Genomic DNA, 10,714 nt, shown 5'->3' with positions numbered 1-10,714 from the left:
ATCTTACATTACCAGCCCCAAAAATTTAGAAACAAAAATGAGTCTGCTAAAATAGTTGAAATAACAAAGAAATTCATTTACAAATAGAAAAAAAAATTCAAGTAAAAAGTGGTTACTTATAAAGCAAACACAAAGTAAATACATTAGACAAGTAATTTAATATATATATATATATATATATATATATATAGTCCATTCCATCGACTCGAAATGGAGCTATAGCGCTGAGGGAAAAGGAGGTCATGATAATTGGGGGGGAGAAAACGTCGGTCCTTCGCTTTCCAAAGTGCACGCCCACACACAAAACTTAGGACACACTCCAATGCAATGTTTTTTTTCGGGAACATGTACTGTACCTCCTCCTGTGCTGTTCTTGTTCTTGTCCAGACCGAGAGAGCTGCCTGCCAGCTTGCCTGCCTTCACGTCCGTCTGGGATGTCCAAGTTCAGCTGAGCAGAACCTTTCAGAAACACACACACACACACACACACACACACACACACACACACACACACACACACACACACATGTGCATGCTAAAAATAACCAACAGAGACAGAGCCACACAACTGACTGTGAACAGACGCTGATCAATAACCATTCTTATCATTATGTTGCATTGTTCAATAAATATGGCTTTTTATGTAAATCTAAGGTACCTAATGTTATGTCCCATGTGTGTTTTTCAAATGACTCAAGTTGAAAAGCAGAATTCTTGAGCTTGAACTTACAAACGGGGTAGAAACAACATGACATACCCGGCAACACACTTTATCGGGAAAATTCAACACATGAAAATTGTAAAAAGACAAACAGCTCAGATATTTAAAATCATGCATTGATCTCAAGTTAACTAGCTACCAAGCTTGCCCTCTAAAAACTAATAAAGATACCATATTGTCAAGTAACAGCACATAGTAATCTATTTTACCAACATTCAACACGTAAAAACACTGGGGGGAAGAAAGGTTAATGTAGACGACAGCTACCTACCAATATCATTATGAAACAATGAATAAACGTTTTCTCATTAGAAAAAAATGACGAAGCAGGGAATTGAAAAAAATAAGAATAATAATTTTTAAAAATAAGTGGGGGATGGGGGGATACTGTGAATTCTTTATAGGTTGGTTAAAAAAAAGTGTGTGCAAATAATTAGCGCTGTCCCTCTATCTGTCTCTATATTCAATTTGCTACTTCTATAGCTAGCTGATAGTTAAGAATCATATATAGCTACTGCAGAAAGTTCACTAGAAAGAGATAGCTAAACAGGTTTGTAGTTGGATGGACAGAGGACAGATAGCCCGTTAGCTATGTGTACATAAGATAACTAGGTTGACTTATGGCTAACTGGCCTTTTTCATCTCTAGAAATCAATATCCGTATATAGCATGATAGCTATCCCAGAAAATTGACAGACAGACAGACAGACAGACACACACACACACACACTAAAGTTAGTAAACTACCTACGGCTAGAAAGCAAACATATTCGTTAGCTAGCTAGCTAACAACATTTATAGGTAGATTCAGTCTCAAGATATATCGATCAAGAAATAGATGGAACGATACCCTCTTCTTGGATGATGTCACCCTGAAGCGTGAATGCGTGACCGCACACGAAATAAACACTCCCATCTTGTTCTTCCTGAACAGTGAAAAGCATGACTTATTGATTAGCGCTGCATCATTGATGGTTATTTTGCTGTGTCCTCATCAGCGCGTTGCCATGCGTGAGGGGGACAATGACGCTAACCTGACAATGTCGCCCTTAAGTCCTTCTCCAAAATGGCAGCCTGGTTTTATTCAAAATGGCGCCATCAATGAGACACGTGGGAAAAGAAGAAAACAACATCCCAAAAAATGTTTGAAATATAGAACATTTTATTCCAATTGCTGAGTAAATGTTTTTGTAATATTTATTAACACTTTACATACTTTCATCCAGTGACAATGAAAAGCTTCCTTAAAACGTTAATTTTTTTCTCTCTCTCGTGTCCCTTGTAAGAAATAGTTCAAGTATAAAAATTCCCAACATTGTCGGATGAATTTGAACCAAAAATAAAAATAAAATAATTATAAAGCACAGCTACAATGACTTTACATTCTAGTGGATAAAGCAGCATTTTTGTGTTTTGTTGTTGTTTTGTTTGCTGCATGCATTTAAATAAAGTTTCTTCATTAAAAAAAGCTAACCAATATTAAGCTAAAAAATAAAAGTACAGTGCATTGTATTTTTAAATAGCTACTAAATCTCTTTTTTTGGGTTGAGTATGTTAATGTATAATAATAATAATAATTATATTAAAACTAAATCTAATTCAATAACTTATATATATTATATATGCCTTGAGATGAGTACACAGTAATAATATTATTAATACAGTACTGACACTACTACTCTCCAAAAACCAAAATGAAATAAAAAATAAATATTTTAAATAGCAGATGTCACTTTGTTTTAAATAGCATTGGGAAGGCACACTGAGGCAGGCGGTTGCCGAGTAGATTTTTGCTGACACTGGAGGGGTTGTTGGGGCTGGTGGGTGGCCCTGTAAACTCAGTCCCCCCAACCCCCCCCCCCAAAAAAAAACAGGGCCCGGCAGGGGGATTAAAATGTGACAGCTCAACAAATGAGCAACAAGTGATGCGTTCCTGTTCCAGAGTGATCCGCTTGTGCGGGGAGGAGTGAAAGGGGACAAAATGGTGTCAGCGGCCCCTCCCAGCTCAACAGCTGTGTTTCTGTCATCGTCTGGAACCTCCGTCCATTCCAGGTCATTTTAATTTTTTATCCTTTGATTTTATCAAGAGGGGATGGGCGGCATTCAAAAGTAGCCCTTCAAATGTCCTGACAGAAGGTCACATCGGAAACAATACAGCAGTATGAAATAGCAGGGGAAAGGCACCCTGGCTCAGACGGTTTCCAGGTAGATTTTTTATTTTTTTTGCTGACACTGTTGGAATTGGCAGGGCTAGCGGGGGGGGGGGGGGGGGGACGCGGGGCTCTCTGAACCTTGTCTCCCCAAAAACCATGACCACCACCCACCCTGGGTGTGGGATTATAGCCACCCGCCCCTCCCAACAGCTGTGTGCTCACAATATGTTTTTGCTCATGTCTACAATATTCCTTTCTCATCATTTTCATTGATTTGATATACTTTGCATAGATCAAGAGGGGTGCTTAAAAAGGTACCCCCACCACCCCAAATGTCCCTACAAGAGGTTATGCTCTGTTTTTTTGCTTGATCAGCAGTGGAACGGCACACTGGGGTGGTGGGACTGGTAGGGTGGCCTCGTACAAATCTGATGCCACCAAATTGGGGCCCAGCTGGGGGACCAAAAGGTCAGAGGTCAACCAATAAGCAACAAGTAATAGGTTCCTGTTCCAGGTTGACCGATCTGGAGCCTCGTGCCGGGACCCTGCCCCTCCTTGGGCCCCAGCTCCACATTATAGCCGTTCGCCCCTTCTGCAGAAGCTGTGCCGCAGAAAAACAGCCCACTTTACACCTGGAAGCAGGCAGCAGCTGGGTCGCTTTGTGCTGAAACAAAAGGGATTGGCGGGCTTGGTGGGTTGCCCTATAAAGTTGGCTACCCCTCTCAAAAACAATGTGACGGCTCAATTTTTCGGTGCTACCAGCGATACATTCCTATTACAAAGAGATTCATCTGGGTCAGCACCCTTGCCACACCCTTTCAATATAGCTCCGCCTTGTTTTCCATCACAGTCTCCAAGTTATTATCACTTGTTTCTGTTTTAGCTTTGCATAGGTAAAAAGGGGTGGGGGTTGCCTTCAAGGACACCGTCCCAAAAGTCCCGACAGGAGGTCACGCTGAAAACAGCTTCATTTTTTTCCCTGATTATACAAAAAAAAAAAAGAACAACCCTCAGTGTGTGTGACAATAATAAATATACAAAATAAGCCCTACTGTAAAAAAAAAAAAGACAGCAACAGGACTTAAGTAACAGGGATTAGTTCCTGCAGTTCCTCTCTAGAAATAAGCTACTAAAACAATGATCATCATCATATTTGTACGGCGACTTTTTTTCTTGTTTTTGGTCGAAGCACAGCATCCGGAATCCAATTCCTGTTCCTGCTATTGCATGCGGTCGGTTTGCAGCTGCTGAGGCTGATACTGGCCAAAGGCAGCGGCGGCAGCGGCCGCCGCTGCCGCAGAGCCCGGGGCGGCGGCAGCAAGAGGCTGCTGAACTGCGTATCCGTACCCGGCGGTGGTCACGTAGCCTGCAGCGGCCGGGGAGGCAGCGTAGGGATACTGCTCGTACGCCGCCGCCGCCGCAGCGCTAACGGCAGAGTACTGAGCATAGGCTGCTCCTGTGTAGTCGATGTACGGGGAGGTGGCGGGGGCCGGCGCGGCGGCAGCGGTGGGCTGCACGTGCGGGATCACCACGCTGGGCTGCACGAAGGCCTGAGGGTATACGTAGTGCGCCGGGATGCTGCGGGACAAAACCAGAGGGTTAGCAAAGCCTGATCGCCATCAGAGGAGCGCCACAATGCCAAGCAGGAAGTCCGGTTGTCAAAAAGGGAATGGACGAAAGGACACAACCAGAAACAGACGCTCCTTTCAACCAGCCTGTATTGCTGTGCTAAAAGAGGCGGGAAGGCAGTGTGAAAGGGGGTAGCGGAAAGCCGGCACCAGGGTGTGACGTTTGACAGCTGACACTCATTTCTCCTGCCCTTTTGTGTTGAACGCAATTTTCGCCAAATTGTTTTCCCAAGTGGCGTTTCCCATGTTGCAAGCCGTTTTAGAGCATTTTGACGGAAGAATAGCAGCTATTATGCGGCTTTTTTTACATGCCGTCCGTCAATCAGTTCGTCAGCGACAGTGCCATCTTTAATCACGATCGCACCACATACTTTGATTATATCATATGTAATCCAGAGTCGTCATCCCACCCGCACCCCCTCCCCTCAAAATCGATGTGACGCGCCGACATTCACCTCCACATCTTTACCTTCTACAATCTAGTCAAAAGTTGTGCTGACCTCAAATTCAAAGCAACGCAACGGCGGCATCTCTAGGGATCTGTTAACTCTTTCATTCCACAAGACTTACTTGTACGTCTTTTTAAAATTAGTCCTGCCTACCAAGGACGTACTTGAACGTCTAAGTCTTTTTTTCGCGTCATAGAGAGGAGGAGGGTCTGATGCAATCTGGAAAAAAGCCACCGGTAGGTGGCAGTGGTGCCTCATGTGCTTGAAAAGTGCTTTTTCTCAGTTTTTTTTTGCCCAGGAATCGCCATTTCTCATCATCTGCTGAAAGAAGGGAGTCCAAACTTTATTTTGGTAGGCTCCATGTTTATATAGCATTCCAACCAAATATTCTGTGGGCCTTGCAAGATCAGTCAAAATCCAGTCAAACGCTGGGATTGAGGGGGTTGCTCCAGTGAAAATGGCTGTGATTGAATGAGTTAATCATGACAGGGCTCCTTACAAAACCGGATTTTACAGACAAGCTGAGCAAGACCTCAACTGGCTATTGAGAAACTTGACATTCACAGTATCTTTGTCAGTGGATTCCAGATACCAAATCCGGTTCAAGAATCGACACGCTTTTTTAGCTCCTGTTGTTATCGTGTCTTGGTTTCTGCTTGGACAAAATAGCTATCGGGGTTTTAGAGCGCTACCTGTTGCTTTGGCACGTGGACTGCGACCTGCAGGTTCACATGATCGGGTGGGTGGAGGAGGAGGTGGGGGGGTGGGGTTGGGCCGGGTTGCGGTGGGGCAATGGGGGGGGGGGGGGGGTTTAGGGTCGGCTTACAGCGGTGGTGTCCGAGTCTGGGACGCAGGCGATGAGCCCCAGCGCGGCATTGTGAAAATGTCAGCGCCACTTTGACAGCTGGACAGTTTTCAAATAGAGGTTGCGGGGAGGCGGAGTGGCGGGACATGGGCGGGGGGCTCACAGGGGGGATGTTTTGATTAAATCAACAACTCTGAACAATGAACACATTCTGCCCTCCAGGACGTAGACTTATCCCGGCCCATCGAAAGCCCTATAGGGTCTCCTCACGGACTTCAAAGCCAGAGTGAGCTCACACTGGTTTCATATTTGATTCAGTTACAACCAGTGTGTTAAAACCCCTTTCATGCTGTATGCAAAGGTTTTACTCTGACACCACCTCCAAAGGTGGAAAATCGCAAGGTCGACTTTGTATTGGCATTCTGTGTCAAGGCTGCAAAAGGTTCACTGTTCAGCCTTTGCGGAGGTTCACTAATCGCCGGCCCAGAAATAAAAAGACAAGGTAAGACTGAAGAGGGCGTTGTGTATTCTCTCTTCTAACTGGACACTCTTCGGGAACGGCATCCGACCCTCTTGTGACAAACTGAGAGTGGTGCTAATGCAAATCAGCAGGACGACGTTACGGGAAGCCACAACTCATAGAATTTGGAATGAGCGACAGGGCACGGATGCACAACCGCCATAATGTAGTAAAAAAACAAACAAACAAAAAAAAACTGGCATTATTATCCTGGGGCTGCATTATGATTGTGCAAGTGCCTAATCAAGTGTCTAGCGAGACCCTACTCAAAAGGCCGTGGCCATTTTTTACTGCTTGAACGAGAGAGATCCTTGCAAACACATGCACGCACACACACACACACACACACACACACACACTTAGCTTCATGCGACTGCAGTGTCAGCATTCGGGGCTTTGTGCGACCACAATGGGCGCGCTTGTTTTCGTTAACACCCAGCACACCATGTGACCAAAAAGCTCCATCCATCCATCGGAGAAAATAAGAATAAGAGAGAGCGTGAGAGAGAGAGAGAGATTTGTTTGCAACTTTTGTCCACACACACACAAAAACACAGATATAATGAAAAACACGACAAGGGGGCGGGAGTGGTAATCTCCTCGTAACAACAGGAAGATGCAAAGAGCGCACCACTAGCAGGTTTTCTCAACAACAACAAAAAAAGATTTGAAACCACACAGAAAACACCCCAAAAACTTCAGCAATCCAACTATGGGGCTATCGTGACACGAGAGAAGCACACAAGTTGGAAGCTAACAACACTTCATCGAACTCCAAAGAAGGAAATGAAATCAAAAGCACATACATGCGGCTGTCATCGCCCTTTTCTCAGATTCTATGCTTTTTCAATTAGCCCACAAAGCTTAGCTGTCGGACCAGAGAGAGAAAGACACGTGCACGCACATGCACACACGCACACGCACACACACACACACACAGACTTGAGTCAGACTGGAATTTTCCGTCAGTGTCCACTCCACACACACAACCTCAAATTGCAAAAACCTACGACAGGCAGCTTAAGTCCAGTTTTACAAGATTCTAATTCATTTGTCTAAATATTCACATAGACACACACATACGTGCGGTCTGTCGCCCGACAATTTTTATTTATTTTTTTTCAGTAGCATGTAACAGTCTGACGGTCGTTGCCTTGAAAGCAAAAACAATTAAAACACGCCTTTATAAAAAATAAATACGACATTTTTAATCGTTCTGTGGAATGAGATTTATTATCTATAAAGTAAGTTATCTTTGGGAATTAAAACTAAAAACAAAAACAAAAAAATTTAAGTTTGGAAAAAACAAATCTCAAAATATTTTTGGGAGATAAAATCAGACTGATTTAATTCCTTAAAAAATTATATTGTGAGAGATTTTTTTTTTCTCGAGTTCTAAATTTGAATTTCCAGTGACAGATGGAGCAGTGAGGACTTACCCATAAGGCCTTTGGATGAATGCAGGGTGAATTTGGGGAACTCCAAAAGTAAAACCTGTCAATTTCAAACAGACCAATTAGTGTATGACCAACTTAAAATGTCTGTAAATTATTTTTTTGCTGAAATGATTACAAAAAAATTAAGAGATTAATGATAAAGACAATTATTTGCAACAACGGTCTGCTGGATTGAACACCAGGGTTAGCAAAACAATCATACACAAGGAACCTCGAGGAGTTCAAATATTAGCTTATTAAAATATGCTGCTTGGGTGTTTTTCAGGTGTGTTTTGCCTAAATACACATACAAATAAATAAGATACGATTATTCGCCTTACCACTCCACAACCGGATTCAGCAAAACCGCGATATTGGGGCCAACAAAACAATCTTACACCCCCCACAAAAATAAATAAATAAATACATAAGAATTGTTGAGTTAGAACAATGATTTAAAGTTTTTGGTGGGATACAGTTAAGACTAATTTATTTGTAGCACAATTCTGGTCGATTTGAAACAGCAGTTGGTAAAATAATTTTACACCTTGCAGAGTTAAAACAGTAAATTCGTAAAATAGGCCCGTGTAGTGTTTTTAAGGTTTTCTTTGCCTAAATACAAAATACAAAATACAAAAATAAATACAATAACCGCTGCCAAGACACAATCATTTGCAGCACCAGGCTGCGAAACACGCGACTTGGATCGTCAAAACAATCTTACACATATAGCACAGGTGTCAAAGTCAAGGCCAGGGGGCCAGATCCTGCCCCCCACGTCATTTGATGTGGCTCGCGGGAGCAAATCATGTGTGTCAACTATCATGATTGTTGCTGAAATCTGTATCGATATCTCAAATCGTCATGGGTAATAAATAACGATGAGATTTTGCACCGGCCCGCCGAAGGAAGCCATAACTCTGAAGTGGCCCGCGACAAAAAATGAGTTTGACACCATTGACATATAGAGTAAAACACTGACTTGTTAAAATAGATATTTTTAAAGAATTAGATACAAAAATAATTCATATAATACCTAAAACAGAATTATTTTTTGCTCTGCATCGACGCGGCACTGGGGTTGGCAAAACAATCTTACAACTTGTCGGGTTAAAAGGCTGCCCTGAAAATGTTTTTAAGTTGTTTTGCCAAAATAAGGAAAATACCGGCTAGGACACAATCATTTGCAGTTTTTAGGGTGTGATTTGCCTGGATACGCATACAAACAAATCAAATAAGGGCTGAGACTATTTGCAGTACCGCAGTTGTCAGGGCAACCTTACACCCGAGACCAATGTGGCTTCCTACCTGGCTGCATTACTCGAGGCTTGGCCCCCAGGTAGGCCAGGTTGACGTTGGCCTTCCTGCCGTCGATGATGGGGTTGGGGTCCTTGCAGGCCCGGTCGGCAGCCGAGCGGTCCGCCATGGTCACCTGGTTTTGCGAGAATCGGAGGAATGGGGAAAGCACACGGCCGCCAAGTGAGGTTGTTGTTTACAACTCGCCGGGGTTCGCTGACTATAAAGGTTGTCTGGGGAGACAGTGCTGCACCTAGAAAAGCGAGCTTTTTGGCTATTTTGGAAGTAGTGGTGTGAATTTGAGGATTAATGGCAACAGAACGTGCCAGAAATTCCTCGCAACGCCCACTGAACAATGGAGAGGGAGCAAAACTAGCTTATCTATGGATGTGATGGTGTCCTTGTTGATTCTAGCTGAGCATCAGCATGCAGTTTGCCTTCTTGTGCTACAATTAGCACGTGTTAGCATTAACCCTCACCATATAACCTACCGGTAGTTTCTTTGTTTAGGTTTTTTTTTTTTTTTTAAGATTTAACATAAGACTTGAGAGTATTGTTTTGTTAATTTGTACTTTTTTCAAGGTCATACTTTCGTCATACATCATTTAAGAATATTAATTTCACTGAAACCATACAAATACAATCAATACTCGCAAAGGATAATGTTGTGATACATGTGTTCCATTGGACACCTTTATTAAGTTTTATTCAGCAGAATTACACCACAAAAACACTTCAATAAACGCCACCAAAGCTTGATAAGGACCAAGGAAGTACCCATTTCGTTTTAGGCTCAACTAACACAAAGGCTGGGGTTCAAAAATAACACAAAAATTTTAAAATGTTCACCTGTAAAGTCAATAATAAAGACGTGACGATGTTTTGAGATTTTGAGACTGTGTAGGTACTTGACTATCATCTGTTAAGCACACAAGCTAAAATCTCGGATGTAGCCCTTTTTTTTTTGCAATCACCGTCACTTCTTGTGATTAAATGGGGTTAGGGTACTCACAAATCCATAGCCCCGAGACTTGCCGGTCTGCCTGTCAGTGATGACCACCGCCTCCTCGATCTCGCCAAACACCTCAAAGTACTTCCTGAGACTGGAGTCAGTGGTGTGGTAGGGCAGCCCCCCGACGAAGATCTTAGTGTAGGTGGTGTCCTTTTGCGTGGTGTGCATCGTTAATAATGATTATAAAAAGAGGGTAAATGATAAAAAAATACAAAAGCAAAAAGTTAGTGCAAAGTGTCTTGACAGTTTGGTGGAGGAGAGAGGAGGAGGAGGAGGTGGAGGTGGAGGAGGGAGTTCCAGCCTGGAGGTAGATGGACGTGGTGGTGGTCAGGGGGCTTGTGCATCAGCATGAGGACTGCTCGTCTTCTTCTCCTTGCTGGTGCCTCGAAGTGAATGCCCTCTCTCACTCACAGGGAGCCAATTCCTAAAAAAAAAAAAAAAAAGAAAAACAAAAAAAGTTCAGCCCACAACTCCTCCTCTGGGTCGGCCCACAAACAAGCTGAGCAAGCAGGTGCTGTAGCTTGAAGCCATTTTGGAGGTTAAAATTAGACATGTTACGTGACATTTTGCAAAATATGCTCTTGGTAAATCATAACAATCAAAAACATTATCGTTGTGTTGTATTTGTTCAGGAATTAACGGTTCCCCTTCAAACTCCAGTGTAGTTACGCAGAGGAAACAGCGCCATCTTGAG

The 10,714-nt window shown here is 43.1% G+C and overlaps 2 protein-coding genes across 2 annotated transcripts in view; both read right to left on the bottom strand.

Moving 5' to 3' along the window:
- cap2 (cyclase associated actin cytoskeleton regulatory protein 2) overlaps nucleotides 1-1,798 on the bottom strand; it is an 11,271-nt gene extending 9,473 nt beyond the window's left edge. The window contains exons 1-3 of the mRNA XM_086137070.1: nucleotides 1,756-1,798; nucleotides 1,572-1,647; nucleotides 357-459 (exon numbers count right to left, since the gene is read on the bottom strand). The gene's annotated coding sequence lies outside the window, so the exon portion shown is untranslated. The remainder of the gene's footprint in view (nucleotides 1-356; nucleotides 460-1,571; nucleotides 1,648-1,755) is intronic.
- Nucleotides 1,799-3,824: 2,026 nt separating this feature from the next.
- rbm24a (RNA binding motif protein 24a) lies at nucleotides 3,825-10,504 on the bottom strand. The gene is made up of 4 exons (XM_086137072.1): nucleotides 10,021-10,504; nucleotides 9,021-9,144; nucleotides 7,716-7,770; nucleotides 3,825-4,452 (listed from the first exon to the last, which is right to left on the bottom strand). The coding sequence occupies exons 1-4, from the start codon at nucleotides 10,186-10,188 to the stop codon at nucleotides 4,095-4,097; spliced, it is 705 nt and encodes a 234-aa protein (XP_085993198.1). The 5' UTR covers nucleotides 10,189-10,504; the 3' UTR covers nucleotides 3,825-4,094.
- Nucleotides 10,505-10,714: the final 210 nt, after the last annotated feature.

The sequence above is a fragment of the Hippocampus guttulatus genome, chromosome 18, assembly GCF_054856545.1.
Source record: "Hippocampus guttulatus isolate MCC_2025c chromosome 18, RoL_Hgut_1.0, whole genome shotgun sequence".
Lineage (NCBI taxonomy): Eukaryota > Metazoa > Chordata > Actinopteri > Syngnathiformes > Syngnathidae > Hippocampus > Hippocampus guttulatus.
The sequence above is the reverse complement of the archived record's forward strand: the minus strand, read 5'-3'. Positions and strand labels throughout refer to the sequence as shown.

Bases quoted from the DNA above. Each gene is read 5' to 3' on its own strand.
- rbm24a (XM_086137072.1), bottom strand. From the start codon at position 10,188: ATGCACACCACGCAAAAGGACACCACCTACACTAAGATCTTCGTCGGG. The intron at 9,145-10,020 runs GTGAGTACCCTA...TCGCAAAACCAG, and splicing joins AGTCTCGGGGCTATGGATTT to GTGACCATGGCGGACCGCTC. The intron at 4,453-7,715 runs GTAAGTCCTCAC...TTTGTCCCGCAG, and splicing joins TTCATCCAAAGGCCTTATGG to CATCCCGGCGCACTACGTAT.